This window comes from Amblyomma maculatum, chromosome 4, assembly GCF_055883805.1.
Source record: "Amblyomma maculatum isolate TAMU_Amacu chromosome 4, ASM5588380v1, whole genome shotgun sequence".
NCBI lineage: Eukaryota > Metazoa > Arthropoda > Arachnida > Ixodida > Ixodidae > Amblyomma > Amblyomma maculatum.
The window spans coordinates 155,820,253-155,843,588 of record NC_139347.1 but is presented as its reverse complement, the minus strand read 5'-3'; the positions used below and the strand labels follow the sequence as shown (position 1 = coordinate 155,843,588).

Here is a 23,336-nt window from a genome sequence, read left to right as displayed (position 1 = left end):
TCTAAATCTAGCTCTGAGCGGACCCGATGTTGCTACACGGCACATGCAATCGCGATCGCCCACGATCCTGCTCTACCACCTCGAACACGCTCGAGCAGTTGTTGGCGTCCTCGCTCGCAAACGTTAATTAAATATGTTAACTAAATATAAGGATCTTGAGGTAACAGCGCGGAACGTGTGCGGGAGCACAAGACTAAAAGACGACACAACGAGCGCTGTGTCGTCATGTCGAGCGCTGTGTCGCTGTGTCGAGCGTTTTGTCGTCTTCTAATCTTGTGCTTCCATCCACGTTCACCGCTGTTACCTCAAAATGCATAACCAAAATGCCCAAGCTGCTATTCTAGCTAACTACATTTTTGTACTTCGGGCTCCTTTGAATGTTTCACCCTTGACTTCTCAGCCCTCATTGCCCTCATTGTCAACGCACTCTGCCGAGCGAGAACAATGACGTTCTGCGCGCGTATGAAGATTCTTCCTCCGGAAGTGACAGCCCTCTTTGGAGGGTATGCACCCTCTGAAAGCCACGGGCAAAGATGCATGATGATTTTAAAGTCAGAATGGTACCGGCAGGCCCGCTTGTATAGGGATTGCTTACGCCCCCAGCTCCTCGCCAACTCCCGGCAGTGGCGGGACACTTCGCTGCTTCTTGACAGATACATCGAAGGCTACTGGAACTTCACCTTGGCCAAGCTACGTGCCGGCATCTCCTTGAAAAGAATAGCAACGGAAGGACAGACGGCTGGAAACAGCGTCCACACCAGCGGAGTCAAAAGCCTCCCTCAATCAGTCCTGGAAGTTTTACGCCACGGGCCGAAGTTCGCCGTCGAGCCGCAAAAAACCGCACCGAAACTTCTGGCCGTGGCACGACGAGGCGAGCGGGCTGAACCGGAGTCCGAAAGTTCCAGGTGCGTCTCAGACGGAGTGGCCGTGGTCGCACGCTGCTGACTGCCCAATAGAAGCCTGCCTGTAAGACGAGCGGTGGAGTATTTGAAAGAACATTCGTTTTCATTGCTTGCTTCGGATAAGGAGGGGGGCTTTGCTGAGTTGCCTATTGACTCGTGCAAAGCCAAGGCGCTAGATGCAATTAGTTCAGTTTTTAATAGACACGAAATGTCGGTAATAAGAAAAGCGAAGTGAAATGCTAAGAAGCTATGCAAAAACCTTAAACTTGACCACCTAGTGCGCAGCGTTGAAACCTGTAAAAAATCGTCTCTTGACATATTTTTCACTGTGAAAACGCACAAGCCTGACTGGCCCCTAGGGGTTATAGTTTCTGATAATGGGACCTGGAAAAAAATCATCACCCAGTTCTTACAGGGAAAACTAAAATTTCTAGACTGTGACAACCCTTTCCAGGTGAAATCATCAAACGATTTAAAAATGTTCTTAAATGACAATTCTAGCACTGACTTTGCAGCATGCTCGGTGGATGTAAAATATCTGTACTATTTGATTCCCCAAAATAATCTCCTCGAATGGGCGGAAACGTGCTTAGATACGTACGGTGCAATCACTTTCCAAAATGCCTGCGGTGTGTCGGCAGGTGGGTTCTCGGAACTGCTTGTTGTCTATTTAAAGTCTACTCATGTCCTCTGGGAGGGTAGCATGTACCTCCAAAAAAGCGGCGTGCGCATAGGTTCTTGTATTGCACCAATCCACAGCGCTCGTTGTGTCGTCTTCTAATCTTGTGCTCCCGTCCACGTTCCGCGCTGTTACCTCATGATGCATAACCTCATGCCCAAGCTGCTATTCTAAATATAAGGGTCAGTCAAAAGAATTATCACAAAAGATATCATTTTAAAATTAATACCTTTGTTTTTAAATTTATGTCATTTGAACTGCAAAACCACGCTTGCTAGTTTTCGCGTGTGCTTGTCGCTTTTTGCCCCGCATACGTGCGCAATGGATGACACAACTGCTACTCGTCCAATGAAACAGTGGTCAGTAAATAGAGCCAATTTTTTTCAGGCCTGTATTTTGTGTATATTACAAACAAATCACGATGTTCGTCATGCGCACAGCGCCATCTCTCGTGTAGCGATCTTATATTTCGGTCAGAATCGAGTGGGCGCGTGTAGCACGGCCCACTTCGACTGCGCTTGAAGCTTCAATCACAATACTTACCGATTGCGATGACAGGTACCCATGTCACAAATGGTAAGATGGATTCCATAGTTAGATTCCTCCCGCACCACTAGCGGTATTAGCCGCGCCAGGCACGTGAGAAACATCTTCCTTCTCGTCTAGAGTCACGATAACTCGGATGCTAGGGAGACCGCCACCGCTGACGTCATGGCGCGTCCGAACAGCAACGTGATGTCATGGAAGAAGTCAGCGGCACGATGGGTCGTGGGGAGAGAGCTGCGGCGCGACACCCAGGAGTATTGTGAGCGTAGAATCCGCTGCATGGCTTACACGCCGCCTAAAGGCTTTCCTTTCCCTGCCCTTTAGTGGTTTCAAAGTGCACCTCCAATTTTTTATCTCAGTAACTATATCCTTACTCAAAACATATTTCTGCACGTTAAAAAACCGCATCAAAAGCAAGGGTGTCTGCGAACATATATTTCTTTTACATTTCTTTCGTACATATATTTCATTTGTGGATGCTTGAGAAGCATCCGCAAATGTTTTAGGAGACAATGTAGTCATTTTCGTCTCGTTAAGGGGAAGGTTGTTTTGTGCTTGTCTCTTAACCATTCTGGAAACATTGCTAAAAATGTGTGAGCTCAATCTTTCCAAAATGCGTTAGCAAAATAGGAGCGGGCATATGCCTTGTTAGAGCTGCTTTTAGGGCTCATTTCAGCGGCAAAATATACAAATTGAGGTGGCGATAAGAGCAGTTGCCCTTAGTGGACCCTCTCTTAAGAATGAACTCTACTATCGACCACGCTCAATTTGATGTTCGCGAGTAAGCGTGGAGATAAAGCGCTAAATCTAGCCCAACATCACTCTCTGAATGCTTACACGGTGCTGCATTCCTGCCAAATAAATCTGACGTGCTCCCATGACACAATACCGTAAACCGCAAGCCAGCCGTATTTCTCAGAAAGCAGAATTTCATATGCTCATATGAATAATTTAAATATAACAAAAAGCGCTGCTTTCATCACGCACTTTAGTAGCAAGAATTAAAATTTTATTCTTAAGAACTCAGTTACCCACATGTTTCACGCACTAACTCTTCGTGACTGTGATATGAAGCACTTCAGTTATTTCCCAACACTCTCAAAAACGATATCTTCGTAGTTTCGCCAAGCTTTGTGTGTGCCGCCACAGTTTTTAATGCACCTTGAGCAGTATCTTTCAAGCGTTAATTCCCCTCGTCTCATTTAGCGCAGTGTAACGGTAATTGTGAAGAGACTAGATCAGATGAGGAAAATAAGGCAAATCTATAGTATTAGCTCCGAGAGTGCTCCTTGCGGTCAGCCTCGGCTAAAGGACGAGCCCTTCAATAGATTGAATGTGTGTATAACGATCGTAATGCGACTAGAAGAGCACACATGCACAGTACCGCTTTTACGCTTTCGGAGAATAATGAAAGTGCAACTAGTTAAAGATAGTCGGCCAGTTAAACAGGCTGGAGGAAAAGCGGTACAGTTAGATGCCTTGGAGACTTTCTGAAAACAAAACTGCTAAGCGGCAAAGGTAAACAAGTTTCTGGTTTAAGACAGAATGCATATTATGATCGCATAAACAAAAATAAAAGAACGAATAAAAAAAAATACAGGCAGGGCAAGGCAAACGCTCTTTGTACTTTTAGCGTGTTGTGATTTTTATTTTTGCTGGCTACGCTTTCAATCTGACAGCATGAGTAGCAGAGTCTGTAAGAACGCCGATTAGAAGATTGTCAAGATTTGGTGGGGAATTGATGCGCTGTGTTTGACGCCACGTGCGATTACACAACACTCCTTAACGTGCTGGAAGCTTCAAATACGGCTGTGCAGTCGGCTCAGTCCGTCGGTAAGCAGTACTGCAAACAACTACCTCGTGATATTTTAAGCGAATACTAAGGCTGCGCCCTACTTGCAGGGACGCCATTTCAGGTGGTTACCAAGCAGCACTCTTTAGATTGCCTCAGAACTCTCAGATATCCAGCGGGAGAGTAGCAGAGTGGGCGCTTTAGCTGCAAGATTTCGATGCAAATGTTATAAGTGTGGCCGCACGCACACGTATGCCGACTACTTCTAGAGAGCCGCGATACAATCAGATCATAGATACTAGCGTGACGAAAATGAAGACTCCTTGAAATTTTGAAATCCTGCTATGAAGACTCAACATCCAGACATTTTGGTTCAGTTGAACACTTGCGCGTATTCTCCGCAAGTATACTGGTCTAATCTAGCCAACGCGGGGCCCTATTGCAGCTAGACCTGCCGTGGACGTTCAAGACGGAACACGACACTTGTGCACCATGCATTACATGTTAGGCATACAAAGGATGCATCAGATCCATACCTAACTCAATGCACCGCTGGACCGTCCTTACCATGCAGTATTGCCCGCGGTATGCAGAATCGAGAGCATTGCGATCTGCGATAGCCGCCGATATAGGTAAGGTTTTGTTCGACTCCATCGTCCTTCGTAACATTTGCCCACAGGTCCTGATCACTGAGGAAGGTTCGCGCTTATATGTCCCAAATTGTGCTCAGATTCCGTGATTCCGCCACACCCGCCGGCGTCATATTACTGCATATCACCCGTAAAGAAGAGCGCTGACTGAGCGCCATTGAATCATGGCAAACACGAGTGCTATATGTACGGAGATATCGACTACAAAATATGTGATTACATTCTTACCATTATCTTTCCTTGTAATACTGCGACCATGGTTTTGCATAAAGAAATAATAAAATTTGAGTAAAGACACCTTCCCAGCAAAATTCTCAGCTTGCTTAGACGATTTGTTCGAAGACTTGGAATGGGAGCAGTTAGAGATGCGGGTTGATGGATAATAACTGAGTAATCTGCGTTTCACTGACGGCATTGCCTAAGTAACTTAGGGGATACATCATGAAGAATGACTGATGACATAGGCTTGAAAAACAGAAAGGTAGGCCTAAAATCAATGTGCAGAAGAGTAGGGTATTATTCAGCAGCATCGAGAAGGAAGAGCAATTTACAATAAGTAGCTCAACCCTGTTAGTGGTAGGCCAATATGTATACTTAGGACAAGTAGTAAAGCGGATCCGGACCATGAAAGGAATATTACTGCGAGAATAAGGTCAAGATGGAGCGTATTTCGCAAGGACTTGCAGATAATGACTAGCAGATTACCTGTACTCATCTATGAAGTTGAAGTGGGAAAGCTTAATAAAAGGGCTTTAATTAAGTGCTTGGCATCGCAGAGAGCTAAGAACGGAAAACAGTAGGCGTAAAGTTAAAAAAATATGAAGCGTGTAGAACGCGTCAAAGAAATGTACCGCCTAATCGCATTCTAATTTAAATCAAAAGGAAGAATTGGGCATGTACAGGATATGTAGCTCGAAGAGAGGATGACAGTAGGTCGACAAAGGTAACAATGTGGATACCAAGGGAAAGAAAGCAGAGAACAGGTCGGTAGAAAGTCAGGTGGACAGAAGAGGTTTAGAAGTTCACAGGGGTCAAGTGAATGCCGCTAGCATAGTACCGTGTCAACTGGAGGAACATGGGAGTGGCCTTCGCAGTGCAGAGGGTATAGTCCGGCTGCTGCTGCTATTGCTGCTGCAGCTGATGGCGGTGGCGGTGATGATAATGATCACGATAACACTGCAGTTTCATACACCACTGGGTTTCCGCCATCTCTACTCGAGCATGGCAGACAAATGATTGCAATGCTACCACATGAAGCAGAGGCCTAGAATTAAAACGATGCTTAACTGGTTGCCAAGCATGCGGAAGAAGCCCAAAATCTGTAAAGATTGCATATCGAAAAGCGGCAGCGCGTCTATGCCTGCAGATGCAACCTCCAGTATCGTGAAGTTCATTTCCACCCTGACGATAGAATGCGAGAGTGGACTGCAATTCGACGTTGCGGTCTTAGCTAGAAACTGTAGAAGCGGTAATTTGGTCCGTCATCATCATCATCATCATTAGCCTGATTATACCCACTGCAGGGTGAAGGCCTCTCCCATATTTCTCCACTTAACCCGGTTCTGTGCTAGCTGCATCCACTTGAACCCTGCGAACTTCCTAATCTCATCCGCCCACCTAACTTTCTGCCGCCCCCTGCTACGCTTTCCTTCCCTTGGAATCCAGTTTGTTACCCTCAGCGACCATCGGTTATCCTCTCTTCGCACTACATGTTTTCCCATGTCCATTTCTTCGTCTTAATTTCCACTAGAATGTCGGTAACTTGAGTTATTTCTCTGACCCACTCTGCACGCTTTCTATCTCTTAATGTTACCCCTACCATTTTTCGTTCCATACCCCTCTGGGTTGTCCTCAACTTAAGTAGAACTCTTTTGGTTAGCCTCCACGTTTCAGCCCCATAGGTGAGTACAGGCAAGATGCAACTGTTGTATACTTTCCTCTTGAGCGATACCGGTAAGCTGCTAGTCATAATCTGCGAGTGCTTGCCAAATGCGCTCCATCCCAATCTTATTCTTCTTGTTATTTCCTTTTCATGGTCCGGACCTGCGGTTACTATCTGTCTTAAGTAGACATATTCGCCTACTACTTCCAGTAGTTCGCTACCTAATGTAAACTGCTGTTCCTTCCCGAGGCTTTTGAGCATTACCTTAGTCTTCTGCATGTTGCTTTTCAAGCCTACCTTTCTACTTTTTCTGTCCAGGTCATCAATCATTATTTGCAGTTCACCCCCCGAGTTGCTTAGCAAGGCAATGTCATCAGCAAATCGCAGATTACTGAGGTATTCTCCATCTACCCTTATCCCTAACTGCTCCCATTTCAAGTCTCTGAATACTTCCTCTAAACAAGCTGTGAATAAAACTGGGGAGATTGTGTCTCCTTGCCTAACACCTTTCTTTATGGGAATTTTGTTGCTTTCTTTATGCAGAACTATGGTTGCTGTGCAGCCACTATATATATCTTCCAGCACTTTCACGTATGGCTCGTCTACCCCCTGATTTCGCAAAGCCGGCATCACCGCCGAGGTTTCAACTGAGTCAAATTCTTTTTCGTAATCAATGAATGCTATGTATAAGGGCTGGTTATATTCCGAGCATTTTTCTATCACCTGATTGATGGTATGGATATGATCGATAGTAGAGTACCGTTTCCGAAACCCTGCTTGATCCTTTGCTTGATTGCAGTCTAAGGTTGTCCTGATTCTATTAGCGATTACCTTAGTAAATACCTAATACGTAACAGACGGTAAGCTGATTGGTCTGTAATTTTTAAGGTCCTTAGAGTCCCCTATCTTGTGAATGAGGATAATGTTTGCATTTTTCCATGGTTCCGGTACTGTCGATGACACCAGGCACTGCGTATACAGGGTGGCCAGTTTTTCTAGCACGATATCCCCCCCGTCCTTCAGCAAATCTGTAGTTATCTGATCCTCTCCAGCTGATTTCCCCTTTTTCATAGTTTCTAGTGCTTTCTTGACCTCGTCCTTCGTCACTGGTGGAACGTCTGACTGTTTTTCTCTACCGCCAATCTCATTACGGTTCTGACTGCTTTGGCTACTGTAGAGATCTGTATAGAACTCCTCGGCTACTTTGACTATCTTGTCCATATTAGTGATGACGTTGCCCGCCTTGTCCCTTATCGCATACATCTGCTTTTGCCTATGCCCAATTTCTTCTTTACCGCTTTAAGGCTTCCCCCGTTCTTTACAGCATGCTCAATTTTCTCCAATGTTATACTTCCTTATATCGGCCACCTTGCGCTTGATGATTAGCTTTGATATCTCGGCCAATTCGATCTGGTCTGTTGGATTGGAAGCTTTCATACTCTGGCGTTTCTTAATCAAATCTTTCGTCTCCTTAGACAGCTTACAGGTATCCTCTCTAAATATCCTACCGCCCACTGCTACCGCGCACTCAGTAATGATATCTCTGAAAGTATTGTTCCTTGCCTCTAGGGTAATGTCGCCATCCTCAGTTAGAGCTGAATACCTATTCTGTAGCGAGATCCTGAACTCTTCTGCCTCCCCGTCACCGCTAATACGTTGATGGATTTCTTTCTTACTAATCTGTTGCGTTCCTTCTTCAGATTAAGGCTAATTCGGGACCTCACCATCCTGTGGTCACTGCATTGCACTTTCCCGATTACATCTACATCCTGCACAATGGCGGGGGTTGAACACATTATGAAGTCGATTTCATATTTAGTCTCTTCGTTAGGACTTTTCCATGTCCATTTCCGGTTCTTCCGTTTGCTGAAGAAAGTATTCATGATTCGTAAGTTATTGCGGTCTGCAAACTCAACTAGTAACTCCCCCCTGCTATTCCTAGATCCAATGCCATAGTCACCTACTGCCTTGTCTCCTGCCTGTTTTTTCCCTACCTTGGCCAAAATAACAGATAACAGTTTTCCAAATAACAGATGTAAAATAACAGGTGCCCTGTGAGATCCGTAGACATCACGTCGGTCCTTGTACTTTGAAGTTGTTCAAGTTGTTCACTTAAAGCTCTGCAACCCACAGCACCACACATTTTGTTTTCGTTTTACTTGGGCCTTACAGCTTCTGTTTCGTCTGTACAAGCCTTAGGGCGAGGTCGATCATTAAAGGAAAGTAGTGGAAAGCGTAGCCACTATACGTTCTCTTGCCTGCTCGGGGTAGACTGGCAGCAAGGACAGTAAGATCATGCGTAGTGCGCCTGAGCACTTTCGCTGCAGTTTCAACTTGCTTGGTTCACTGGTTCAGTATGCTCTGGTCTTCCTTCCCGGCTGCTTTCCCGGGCTGCCACAAGAATTCGAAAAAATACAGGTGCCAGGTGAGATGTTACTACAGGAACCATACAAAAAACATTATGTTGGGGAAAAATGACAATATTGAAGTAATGTCGTATTCATCTTACCATATGAGCAGATGTAATTTGCGTAGTCCCGGGAACTGGGTATTCTGTTCAATTCAGTCGTTCAGTCTTGTCCGACGCTTCGTGACCCTATGGACCATGTCACGCCATGCTTTCCAGTCTCTCACAATCTTTCTAACATCACATAACTTGATCTGCAACGCCTCGAGGATACCATCTAACCATCGCGTTCGCTGCCTACCCCTTCTCCGGCGACCCTCAACCTTTCCCAACATCAAATCTTTCTCCAGCGACTCCTCTCTTCTCATCAGATGACCAAAGTAGCTGAGCTTTAACTTTAGAATCTGACCCTCCAATGAGCAATCAGGATTTATGGTCGACAATATTGACTGATTTGATCTTCTGGAAGTCCAAGGAACTCTGAAGAGTCTCTGCCAGCACCACAATTCAAACACGTCGATTCTTCGGCGGTCAGCTTTCTTCACAGTCCAACTCTCGCATCCATACATCACAACTGGAAACACCATAGCACGAGCTATACGAATCTTGGTTGGCAGACTAACGTCTCTGCTCTTTACTAGGCGATCAAGACTAACCATGGCTCTCTTTCCCTGAAGCAGGCGTCTCCTAATTTTATGGCTGCAGTCTCCTTCCGGGTAATCTTGGAGCCCAAGAAGAGAAAATCTGTCACAGCTTCCACTTCTTGTCCCTTGATGCTCCAGGACTTGATAGGGCAAGACGCCATGATTTTTGTCTTTTTAATGTTCAGTTTAAGCCGAAACTTCTCACTCTCTTCTTGTACGCACATCAGAAGTCTCTTGAGTTCCAGTTCACTTTCTGCCATTAAAGTGGTATCATCCGCATATCTAAGGTTGTTGATACGTTTTCCACCAATCTTCACGCCAGCTGAAGAATCGTCCAGACCGGTCTTCCTCATGATGCACTCTGCATATAGGTTAAATAGGCAAGGCGACAGTATGCAGCCTTGCCTCACTCCTTTCTCAATCGGAAACCAATCAGTAAGACCATGCCCAGTTCTGACTGTGGCCTCTTGCCCTTCATACAGGTTCCTGAGGAAACAGATGAGGTGAATTGGAACTCCCATCTCTTGGAGAGCTTGATACAATGTGCTGTGATCTACGCAGTCAAACGCTTTCGCTAAATCAATAAAGCAGAAGTAGATGGGTTTCCGGAACTCTCGCTTTTTCCATGATCCAGCGAAGGTTGGCAATTTGGTCTCTAGTTCCTCAGCCCTTGCGAAACCCAGCTTGCACGTCTGGAAGCTCTCGATCCACATACTGCTACAGCCAACATTGGAAGATTTTCAACATCACCTTGCTAGCATGTGAAATAAGCGCGATTGTTCGGTAGTTGGAACAATCTTTGTCACTGCCTTTTTTGGAATGGGGATGTGAACTGACCTCCTCCAATCCTTTGGCCACTGCAGGGTTCTCCAAATCTTCTGACATAATGTATGCAGAATGTAACAGCGTCATGGTTTAGGTTTTGAAGCAACTCAGCTGGAATGCCATCAATTCCGCTAGCTTTGTTCTTAGCAAGGCTGGCCTAGGGGCCCATTCAACTTCACTCTTCATGATGCCCGGCTCAAGATCAGTTATCACAACCGTCTTATGTTTGGTTTGCACATCCGGGTTCTTCTTGCACAGTTCTGTGTATTCCTGCCACCTCTTTATCTCTGAGGCTTCAGTGAGGTCCTTTCCTTTTTGTCCTTTATCACGCCCAGCTGAGCACAGAAGCTTCCTTTGATATCTTTGATTGTCTTATACAGAGCTCTTGTAATCCTTAATTGGCGGTTGTCCTCAACTGCTTGGCACTGTAGGGTCAGGAAGGCATTCTTATCTCTCCTTGCTATTTCTGAAAATCCGCATTGAGGGTATAGCGGATAACAAATAAAGTAACGCAGAAATGATCAATTATAATTTTAAACGCATGAAACATCAGTGACTAGGTTCTCAAAATAAAATGAACAGCGTGACGTGTTGTTGCTTGCTTAAGCCCAGAACAATATTTGTGAAGTGCCGCTCTTATCGTGCCAACACACTTTGGTTAACTGATCAAGTTGGATATAAATGGCGTTCTATATGTATTTACAGATCTGACGCCTGGCTAAAAACTTGAGTTGACTAACGCTGTTTAGGTTCTGAATAATAGAGCCCTTTACTTTAGCCAAGTCAGAGACAGTAAAAGGTGGAATATTGGTGTAGAAAAAGGTTTGTAGCCAATGCCATCAATTTGCTCTCATATACTTGGGGTAGTCTGATAGCTCATTGGTGCTTACTGTGATATACATCATAGTATTAGCGAACTTTATTAACGCGCAACACTTAGGCGCCTTATACATCTATGACCTGCTGGGCGGGCAGGCGCTGCTTTTCCTCACCCTCAGCACGAAGCCAACCCAGCCAGGTCCCGATAATATGAGAGAGGACGGAAGCACCCGAAAGCACCCGATACAACCGGACAGAAAAATAAGCAGTGGTAAAGTCTGGCACAAGGGGCAGTGTAGTTGGGACATGAAGATTCCATCACAATGTCTAGGGATATAGCCATGCAGTGTGAGTAGTGTCATCTGCTTTATCTGTCAAAAGACGTGAGCCTCCAGAATTTAAAGGCTAGGATGAGTATCGGGGCAAAGTGTATAGTCCAGGTGGGCAGCAGCATTAGTGCATTTTTTAATGTCGGCGCTGAGGAACAGCCTCGACCCGCATTCCAATGATCTGGGCCAGGGGCTCAACTCCTTGCTGCCAATTCTCGAGTGTCCATGGATCCATCGTAGGAAGATTGGGCAGTGCTAACGTGAAGTAATTGCGACCTCGTGCTCCGTGGGCGGATGAGGCGGGAGCTTTTACATCGAATAGCCGGTATAGCCGACTTGGAGTCATTGAGGACGATATACAGAGGCATACGTGGGAGAGAATGGAAATCTTGAGTGGCGTGAATGATGTGGAGGGCCTCAGGCGAGAGACAGCATGGAGAGTGGAGGCAGAGGCCTTTAGTGTGAATGACAAGCCGTGGTAGAGGGAAGGAATGGAAGAAGCAACATACGCTATGAAGCAACATACGAAGCATGCGTGTACGCGCCTACATGAGTATTGAAGGGCAGACAATGATTAAAGGCAGCAGCCGTTAGGCCCCAGCCACATTATGGCTGGAGGAGAAAGTATGCAGCATACGTATTATACGAACAATAATCTCGGCGTCGTGACAGTCGAGCGACGCATTAGGTATAAAAATATCCTCTGTGGTCAATTCGCCGTTACAATTGTAAGTTGTATATGCACATAAAAGAGTTTTAATAATAACAATATTTATATGTAGCAATCCTGAAGAAGAGGAAAAACATAGAAAACAGAGAAAAAGGCGTTGAGAAAGACGTGGAGCGCTGATTTATCTTAATTATACTCTTCTTTCATTATTATTTTGATTTTTTTTTCAATTTCAATTCTTTTTGCATTGATTTCTATTCCTATCGCCTAACATTCCAAATTATTTCAGCAGCACTCAGGCCTAATTAATAGGTTATCTATCATACAGTAAAATAGACATTAAAAATTATATTCAGTAACCTACAATGAATTCTAGGCAATTCTCTACTGTGGGTATGTGCCATATCTACCGAAGGTGAAGAAGAAGAAGAAGACTCTCGTGCCCGTGCCGGACTCGCAGTCATTGACCGGCTGAGTTCTCTGCATCCCTCACGACGCCTCCTCAAACGCCGGAACCTCGCGGGAGCCGTACTTCGTTCTGTTCCTCTGAGAATGCAACAGACAACTGAGCAGTCCCAAATATCAAATCGAAGAATTCTGACCTCGTCTGGTGATTTACTACCGACCGCCCCAAAGCGATGCTACCATTTCGAGAGCCTCATTCTTTTGCCGGTAAAGCAGGGAAAGGGGTTGATGAGTGGCTCACTCATTAAAAACGTGTGAGCCACTTCAATCGCTGCGAGTCACGGGCGAAGCTCGCGAATGTGGTATTCTTGACGCAGACCGCATTGATGTGGTACGAGAACCACGAAGACTCTCTGACCACTTGTGAGATGGTTTTGTGGAAGCTATTAAAGAATGTTTTTGCAATATAACTGCTCAGAAGAGGCAGGCCGAGCAGACACTTGCTCAGAGAGCTCAGACAGCAGATGAGACTTGCTCCACATACATCGAGGCAGTACTGAAACTGTGCAAGATCGTAATTAGCCGGATGACCGAGGCAGGCAAGGTAGGCCATCTGCTCAAGGGCATCGCAGAAGACGTAACCACTTCCTCCTGCCAATACAGCTTCAGTTCCGCCACCGACGTTATTCGACACTGCTGGACATCCGATGCCCTCCAGCCACGCCGCATTACACCAAAATTTGGGCGGCTGGCAAATGTCACTACAGTAGCCAGCGTCGAAGAATCTCCATCGCAGTCTCCAGTGCGCCATTCGTGAAATAGTTATGGATAAAATTTCACGACGTGAGCTGCTTGACCAGCCCTCTGGCTTCGCGGATGAAGCATATGCCTTTGCAGCCCGTGCATGTACATGCCCACAAACGTCCAGCTATAAACCAACCAATAACACTGACTTCACCTGCCGCGAAGACATGGACATCCCGCGACCAAGGCGCATAATTTTTATCATCAGCGCAGAGACCCCCGGTCCTACTCGAACCGTACACCGTGCCATACAGCCGGAAAGACACGTCGCCCGGAACCTGCATTTGAATAATCGTCGCGTCCTACCGTGCAAGAGTCCAATGAAGTGCCGCTTTTTGATCGGCCTATTCCTATGTGTAACCAGTGTGGTCTCGCGGGTCACATTTCCCGCTACTGCAATCGGCGCGCACCGTTCAGGAATCCTCCGACGGCATCGAACAGACGCGCCGTCCTGTCCTACATCGATACCTATCGGCCAGAACATCCGCTAGGGAAGGGCCGTTTTCAAAACGAAGGGTTCCGCTGCCATTGTCCAGCGTCTGACCGTTTTGTGTCATCGCCTCCCTCATTTCGTTTGCGCCGTTCCCCGTCACCACGACCGATCTTCGCCCTTACAGGAAAACTCGCCAGTGCGGCGAATGGATGTGAGGTTGCTGGAAAATGTGCGCTGCTACTTATTATTCCTCCGTCTTTGTATATGTTAAAGAACAAGGTTATTGTGATTGTTGATTTGCCTACTATGGCCTTGGTAGACACTGGTGCTACTGTTTCAGTAATGAGTTTATATTTTAAGAACCCTTTGAAGAGCAAAGTTATGTTTGGGACAAAAGTGCTAATATTTATGGAGGCAGTGGAGAGTTTTTGTATCCGATTGGGGTGTACAGCGTTAAACTTTCTTTGTGGGGCACAGTAGTTCCGACGGGGTTTGCAGTACAGCCCCGGTCACACACAACGGGATATCGGGAATTGACTTCCTGCGTATGTGCGGCGCTACAGTTGATTGTCGAACGGGAGATCTAAGTGTTAGTGGTTCTCTTGCTCGTGAATTTTTAGAAGAGGCGTCAAATTATGAAGACGTTTTGTGTGTGTGTGTAGTCGTCGTACCGCTACATTTTGCAGTGTGCGTCCAGATGCCCTGCTCCCTTGCTATTAAAGACTTCTTTGAAGCTGCAGTGGCACCTCCTTATTTACAGTGCGTCAAAAAAATGTGTTAGTGTCGCATTGTTTGGTTTGTGTGAAGAGGACCATACCGGACAGTGGACTATAAATTGCTCACCGGAACCGGTTATTTTTCTAGCGGGCTCCAAGCTAGCTTCATGTAGCGCGACTCTCCCGAATTGTCTAGCTATTGTTACTCCTTCACTAGACAACCCCGTTACTAACTTACCTGCCGGCCAAAAGCTTCTTCCGATGTTGAGCGCATCGTTGAACTCATCACAACGACAGATATTGAAGAACCTTCTTTAATTTCGCGCAGTCTGATGGCTCGCAACGTCGAACAGGGGCGTAACTCAGGAGTGATATTTGCAAAAAAGAAGGATGTAACATGAAGGTTCTGTAGCGACTAACGTCGCCGCAACTTCATCCCTAAAAGGGATGTGTATCCTCTTCCGCGCATCGACAATGCCTGAGATTGCCTTTTCTCTGCGACTTATGTCTGTTCGGTTGATTTGCGATCGAGGTATTGGCAGATTCTGATGGACCCTGCTTCCAAAGAAAAAACTTGATTTGTTGCGCCGGATGGCCTATTTGAATTTAATGTGATGGCCTTCGGCCTATGTAATGCGCCGGCCACATTTGAAAGATTCATGGCCACAATACTGCGTAGCCTCAAGTGGGAAGTCTGCGTGTGCTATTTAGACGATGTTATTTTTGGCCGCACATTTACAAAACATAACACGCGACTAGCTATTGTTTTCGACTGCCTGCAGAACGCCGGCCTTGTCCTGAATTCTAAAAATACCGTTTTGACGGGCGTGAAGTACTGGTACTGGGAAATCTCGTCCACCGCGATGGAGTTTGGCCAAACCCACAGAACACTGCTATAGTTGCAAAATTCCAACGACCCCAGGCTCAAAAGGAGCTCCGGAGTTTTGTAGGGCTGTGCTCTTACTTTCGACGATTCATCCTAAAATTTGCCGACGTCGCTTATCCTCTGACGTCCCTTCTACAAAAGGACATTCCTTTCGACTAGACCTCAGATTGTGACGCGTCTTTCCACCAGCTAAAATGTCAGCTTACGCCACATCGCATGCTACGGCACTTCAGCCCCTCCGCTCCGACTGAAGTCAACACTGCTGTAAGTGGGACTGCTGTTGGCTCTGTGCTTGTGCAACGTTGGGCAATCGGCGAGCATGTATTTGCAATGCAAACCGTTCCTTCAGCAAACGTGATCGTAACTACACTGTTACAGAGCAGAAGTGCCTCGCTGCAGTTTTCGCTGTTCAGCGGTTTCGGTGCTACTTATATTGCCGCCATTTCGCGGTTGTGACGGGCCACCATGACCTGTGTTGTCTCGTCAACCTTCGTGATCTATCTGGTCGTCTGGCACGCTGAGCCCTTCGTCTGCAGTAGTAAGACTGCACTGTTTCATACAAGAGTGGCCGCAAACACGCCGATGCAGACTGTCTTTCACGTATTCTCCTTCCTACGACCGAATGTGACTCTGCTGACTGCATTCACTACATCACCTCCGTCGTGCCCATGTTTACCGATGCCTCGGCTCTGCGGACTGCACAAGAGACCGACATAAGCCTCGAGCAACTCGAGGATTCCACAGCTCCCAGCCCATTTTGTCTCCGTGGTGGCCTTCTGTACAAAAAGGCTTACTCAAGCACCGGCATGGATTTCCTACTTTGGTTCCGGAGAGCTATCGCTCGTGAATTCTGCGTGCTCAAGCACGACGACCACACTTCTGGTCACCTGGGTTCTGCACGAACGTTTCACCATGCCCGCGACGATTTTATTGGCCGAGGATGCGCCGGACGACTGAGCGATATGTGGCGAGCTGCACTGAGTTCCAACGACACAAACGTCCTACGCCCACGCCGCATGGCTTGCTGCATCCCTTGACTCCTACACGTGGTGCATTCGAGAAAGATGAAATCAAGCTTATGGGACCCTACCCGAAGTCTTGCCATGGAAATCGCTGGATTGTGGTTTGCGTCGACAACCTAACCCGCTATTGCGAAACGGCCATTCTTCCTTCAGCCACCGCTCACCACGTGTCCATGTTTTTGCTCCGTTCCGTCATCCTTCGCCACGGATCTCCGCGAGTGATCATCAGTGATTGAGGTCGTCATTTACGGCATATATTGTTGAAGAGCTTCTCAGTTGGTGATCGTCACACTTTCGACATTGCACACCTGACCACCCTCAAACCAACGGTTTGAGGGAGCGCGCCTACCGCATACTCGTCAACATGCTCTGTAAGTACCTTGCATCAGACCCCATGAACTGGGATACAATACGTCCGTTTAGAACGAAAGGAAGAAGATGGTTTGCACGGTATGAAAAAGAACTGAACAAGGGTAAATGGGGTACGCCTCAGTTCGCAGATGAGCCAACGTTTCGACAAGTGGACTTGTCTTCGTCTGGGCCCAGACGAAGACAAGTACACCATTCTTCCCTATTCCGTCCATGACGAACCTTGCGTCGCCGAAACTGTTTTTCAGGTGGAAGAAGCTCGCTGTCGCGCACGTTTGCGTATTCCGGCTTCGCCAGAGTGTTCCAACGCTCGTTACTACAGAAAGCCTCGCCATGTGTCTTACGCACGTTGAGACTTAGTTTGTTTAAGACAACTTATCCGGAAACGTGGTTTAGCCCAGAAAATGTTGGCGCATTACGCTGGCCCTTACGTTTTCCTCGACTACGTCAGTGACCTGAACTACAATATTGCGCGCATGACCGCAAGTGGTCGTCGCTCAGCCACAACAGAAGTCGTTCATGCCGCCCGGATGAAGCCGGGCCACTTCCATTGTAACGACTAACTGGGCTTCGGCTGCCTGGGGGAATGAAGCAATCCTGAGGAAGAGGAAAAACATAGAAAAAGAAAGGCAAAAGGACTCTGAGAAAGACGAGGAGACTCTCGTGCCCGTGCCGGACTCGCAGCCGTTGACCAGCTGAGTTCTCTGCCGTCTCGACCTGTGCAGCGCTCCAACGTCAAACTCCGTCGTAACAATATAACAGCGGGTGGATTAATTCTTATAATCTTGGAATAGAATTGGATCCATTGTTCTGACGCCTGCACAGTCCTTTCACCGTAGAAGTTAGTGTAACTAAGCGAAAACAAGCCAACGTCTATCAATTCGGATCGTCACTTCGGCAGACATTGTAAATGCAGTAGGCTCACCTAGCTCAAGTGTCCATCGTTGTTTACATGGATCCCAGGATCCAAGTTTGCAAAGCAATAACAGCATCTACTGTCTGTGCAGTCCTGGCCTTTTAGTCAAGCTTCCACGTTTCACCTAACGCAACCGCCTGCATCGTTCTGGGCTGAGTTCGTTGCAATTCACGAGGCACACCGCTCCATGGCCGTCATAACTATTCTTCCTGCGGCCTACCTTCTCATCCGTACTGACGTCTTGCTATAGTGTTCTAGAATTGAGAAGTCTGCCGTCTGCCGCCGGCGAGCTGGTCGTTTCAGCGATAACAGGAGAAAGGGCGTTATGTGCAGGAAGAGGGCATGAGCGCTGAGCAGACAGCTGGGTAAACTGCCTTCGTCACTGCTAGTTCTTCGGACCCCGAAGGCGCGCAACAATAAATTGTGTCGCTTTAGCTCCCACATGCTTGTATAATTGTATTAAACCGATTCTCGGCATGAATAAATCATCTAGTTAGCTATAAAAGCGGCCGTAGTCGAATAACTTGTGTATAAGCGGCGAGACACATATCCGAGGCCCCTTTTCTCCCAAAGAAATGGCTTGGGGAGACTCCGGTGTTGAAAAAGAATGTGCTGCCATAATTTGAATTAGCCGGGAATCCAAGAACATACCATGACTATGCGGGGTTGTGTTTAAGACTGCTTTTCTGGTGTCGAGTCAGATACAGATTGCCGATGAAATGACAAGCAACAGAAAGACATTTCCTGAACGTATTCGGTAATTTATTTTTCAGACGTTAACCGGAGGTCCAATGACGAATGTATAACCTATATTTATGATCGCATATACATTTTTACTATCGGATGCGCCGGTTTATTCGGGCTAGACTGCGGTCCCAAATCGACACTCGCCTGGACGTTTTGAAAGACAATGGAGTGTGTTTTAGGCTAGGCTTGCGTACTTTGTTTGCACCACATGTAAATAGAGATATGTGAAGATTGCTTGGAGACAGAAATTATGTCAGGGGCTGTTGAATACTTATTTGAATGTGGGCGGATACATTGAACAAACAGTTGTATAACAAATACGAAACAGATTAGCGAGAGCTCATACACATGCACGAAACCACACAGCGGACGACTTTAAAACCAGCAGGGTAAACAATTCGCGACTTAGGTGAATATAAATAAATAGCTCAAGAATATGGCACCAACATATGAAATGTTAACGTATTATATGAAAATGTCACTGAACTACGATCACGTGAATGAATTACGCTGATAAATTTGAAAGCACAAGACGCGGAGAGAGTCATTAAATATAGCTGTCAAGAACGATATATTGCACCACCATAACCTTCAGGTGCCTTATTTGCTCTGCTTTAGAGCTCTGCTCTTGGTTTAGTGACTACATAAAAATGGAATCGCATCTGGGCGTAGAACTTCACTATACGAAGCGTCATTTCTCTATGATGGGTAGGGCATCCAGGCTCGGGAACCTTTGCGCTTTGAAAAAACATCGTAAAATCATGGATGCTGCTTGCGTTAATCATATTTCTTAAATTAAAACACTAAATAAAGCCTGTTCACGATTTTTGCAAGCTCCGCAGGAGGATAAAGAAGACCTCCGTGGTCGAAGTTTGAGATGAATTCATTTTCTTCTTTTTGTGCGAACATGATTTGCTTGAAATGAAAAACGCAGAACAAATACTGGATTTTGATTTGTGCTTGAGGTTTCACGCTACTTATAGGCAAAATAAGCTGCAACTTAGTACTGTGCCTTTAGAGAGGTACTTATGATCATCTGGAGGAAGAGCAATGAATGTAGCTTCGACAACCTCGAACCATCCGTCTTGAACCAATTGGTCAAGCTCATTAATCAGAAAGGGCCTGCAGTGAGCACAAAAAAAAAAACGAAAAAGAGATGTTCAGTTTGTGGGGGGGGGGGGGGCAGGAGCCAAAGGCGACGAACGGAACTGTGACTGCGCCGTCTGCAGCCCAGTGTTATCCTGCTTGTGCTTGACCAACCATTAACAACATATCAGACAGAGAATCATCCGACGCAACGAGATTAACGCAGGACACGATCGCTGAAGCAGACGTCCCGAGCGTTTCCTCTGTGGAGCGCGCTTCTGATCTGCGACTGACGACGCCACCTGCGCTTTTCATCTCTCCGACGACCACCTGGCTTCCATTGCCGCACCCTGAAGACGGCAAACTTTTCAATTCTAGAACACTATAGTCTTGCAAGCAATTTGGTTGCTCCGACATATCCACCGCTGCCCAGGAATATGTTAGGATATCCGCCAGCGTGCGGCTCGTACCTCGAGGTCTATACATATTCATTGGGTTCCACAGGATCTACTGCCTTTTCAAACTTATGGAGATTTAGCAACTCCGCTTGTGACCCCAGGTTCACTGTTGCCTCGACTCCTTAATTTAGGCAAAACTATTATTCTTTCATATGCACATATGCTTTTATCCCTCTCTTTGTGGTAAGCCTCCTACGCAGTCTCACCCGCACAGAGGAGTTTGCTCTTGCGAGGATGGGGGACGAAGTTGCCCTCACGCCTGTCATAACTCGGATAAGGCCTAATTTCCGCCATATATATATCCGCTCAGGGTGTTAATATGCAAATTTGAGGCCACTGAAGCCGACATCCACCACATGCTATGAGAGTTCCCTGCACTCAGACCGACAAGAATCGCACACCTGGCGGCAGCAGATCTATCAACTCGGAATCCTGCTGCATATATTGCCTGTATGCAGGGACCACACCATCGCTCCCTTTTGGACTTCATAAAATTAGGAAACCTTTTTACATAAATAATCATTTTATTGCCTTTCAATACATAATCTTATGATTCACTGAGGCAATACATATCACCAAAATTAACAACACGTTTTTATTTTTTTAGCAAGCCAAAAGTAGAGGAGACTTGTCTCAAGAATACAAGTGAAATATATTTACCAGAGGCCACAGTAGTTAATTTTTTGCCTTTGCAAATGGCCTAAAAGTGTTATACGTTAATTACCGCGTTATGCATCAGCTAAATGCAGATAAAACTAACGATTTAATTTACCATCCTCTCCTATATTCTCGTCCATTCTTTCTGTGGCAAGCATCATTCCTTCTTCCAATTGTGGGTGGCCAGGGACGTTGTCGTTGGGTGTGCATTACACTGCATTTTTGTTACCGGTATTGGTAGTGTATTTGTCACAACCAATTAAAACAGGAAGAGTGCTGTTTGACATTTTGTAGGGACAAAACTAGAGGTGGAGTAAGGATGTCCTGCGTAAGGTCGCACAATGAGATATGGCATGCCCTTAGATCGAAATGCACCGCTATAATGTGCATCGAAAATATTGGCAGCACGAAGTCAACTTTACAGAAATGTTTTCTCACGGGGTAGCACGCTGCAACTGGTACCATAAAACAGGAAATGAAATGGCGGTCGTGTTGTACATAGCTACGGTTTGCTTGACGTCTGCCACTATTTTGAAGACGTTGCTGTTCAGCGCCATTTCTTGCAATCTATTGCAAGAAATGGAGAAAAGCTGCACAAGAATGTTTATTAGGTGCTTGTTGTTTGTTCTAAAACAGTGGTCATACAGTTCTATTTTATAAATTTACCTATAACAAGCGCTGTACGTTATTGATGCGTACTCCTGTTGCTATTTTACAACTGCATAAATTGGTTAAGGTGCTTGTTTTCTCCCGTAAATCTCCCTTAGCAATATTGAAGGAAAATATTTCTTCGCTGGATTAGCATTACAACAATAGTCATATACTGCGCTGTCACAATAGCAGCCATTTTCGTTTTGTTCTGGATTATTACCGACAATTTTCAAATTATTGCTTTGAAAATTGCCAAGTTTGCTATTAACGAAATTATTGTCTTCCTTTGCAGGTATGTCACTTTAGTGCAAATGTAACCTTTAAGGGCTTTTTGGTTTTTGATGGATATCGAAAGCACGCATATCATAAAGAACTCTACAGTGGGAACGTTAGTGAGTTGGAAGAGACGTCTTTGGGCCTGAAGAGGAAAGGAGATGTGTGGATGTACGTCGTAGAAGGAGAATTGACAAGAAGAATATTTTATCATTACATTACTTTCAAAAAGAGTTTACTTTCATAAGAAAACAATATATGCAACCGCATATTTAAAACAATAAGCTCATGGGAATAAAAGATTCAATATCAATCATAATGAAAGAAAATGGTGCGTGGAAGGTACAGCCATTCTGGTTTTTCTGTTATATTAAAGCGCCGCTACTGCACCTAACGAATCGACATTGGGCCGCAAGTACAACCCCCGTTTCTTCCTCTGACACAAATGAACACTATCACTAGTTTTAATGCAATAAGAGCAGCGCAAATGCCTCTATCACATCGTTTACATCAACTCTCTCCTGTGCCTGTTCCGGCCTTTTCATCTCCGCTAATACTCCATTTTCATTCATTCCTTCTACTATTTTTTTGCCAAACATTGCAGTACAATAGAAGCTGATAATTTATGCTGACCCACCACTGGCTATATATATAAAGGTTGTGCGCAGTTGATTTATTATTCTTACTACGTTAGCATCAATTCGCTTAGGTTGTCTGCCATAACATACTCATCAACTGTTCGAGCGCCGTAGATGCCTCCGTTTTAAAACTCGAACTTTTTTGAAACATCCCTAAAGGGTGTCATCAAGGAAAACAAAGTGAAAGGAAGTTGTCAGAATTGGTGAATTACACACAATTGACTTTTTCCTAAACTAGCTTTCTCTTTTTTTTTTTAATTTATGCTCAAGCCTAAAAAGCCAGCATCTCAGTTCGAGCTCATCGCATTAAAACAAGTTGAACAGAGGTGGTAATACAGCTTACGCATGAAATATTCTCAGCTGCTGTTGTCGACAAGCTGCCATTGAGAACAAACGTTGAAGCGGGGAGCACAAAATCGGGCCAAGAAGATAGCCCGAAACTAAATTAGGACACATTTCGGGCTTCCCAACGTGCTTCCATCATCGCTGGCGCTAGCGCAGCGCGCATGTCAACAAGTGCCCATAATTACGCGCTGTATGCAGTAAAACATAAGAATTCGTAAATACCTGAAATTACGGCTTACGTCTAAGACGTGCGCATTAAAAACGCCAACCCAAATAAAGTTTCTCCAGATTGACAATGTAAAACTATGTCATTGTTGATGGACAAGACAAACGCGACACGGCAGTCGTGTCAAAGTAAAAGGGAGACACCCTAGAGAGCTGCGTTCTCTTCATCAAATGCATTTATTTCTTATATGCACTCTGAACGGAAAAGTTAACTGTTTTGTATTGAGGTATACTAGAAACTTGGTATCATGTTCGTTGTAGTGGAACGGATGGGCGGTTACTGCCTGCATCAAGATTTACTCTACTAGAACTCTGAAAGCATCACATTGCACCGCAACATATTTTTAGGATCACACAGTGATCTATTAAATATTTACTTATGTTGTAAAAGCTACTTTTATGATGCTGTATTAGGGTGCTGCTTCTTCTTTGAATATCAAATTGGAGGTACAAGCAAGGCAATGTACTAAGGAATTTGAAGCTAGAAAAACGAAAAAGCCAGCTATAGGAATTGGATTGGTAAAACGTTTACTTGGGGCCTGCAGTAGAACGCGCGCTCG

The 23,336-nt window shown here is 45.6% G+C and overlaps 1 protein-coding gene across 3 annotated transcripts in view; it reads left to right on the top strand.

Moving 5' to 3' along the window:
* Positions 1 to 21,881, top strand: part of LOC146193337 (uncharacterized) — a 131,048-nt gene extending 109,167 nt beyond the window's left edge. For all 3 annotated transcript variants that reach the window (XM_084602686.1, XM_084602685.1, XM_084602684.1), the window contains one exon: positions 21,588 to 21,881. In XM_084602686.1, coding sequence (XP_084458812.1) covers positions 21,588 to 21,815 — 228 coding nt within the window. In that variant the 3' untranslated portion in view covers positions 21,816 to 21,881. The remainder of the gene's footprint in view (positions 1 to 21,587) is intronic.
* The last annotated feature ends 1,455 nt before the right edge of the window (positions 21,882 to 23,336 follow it).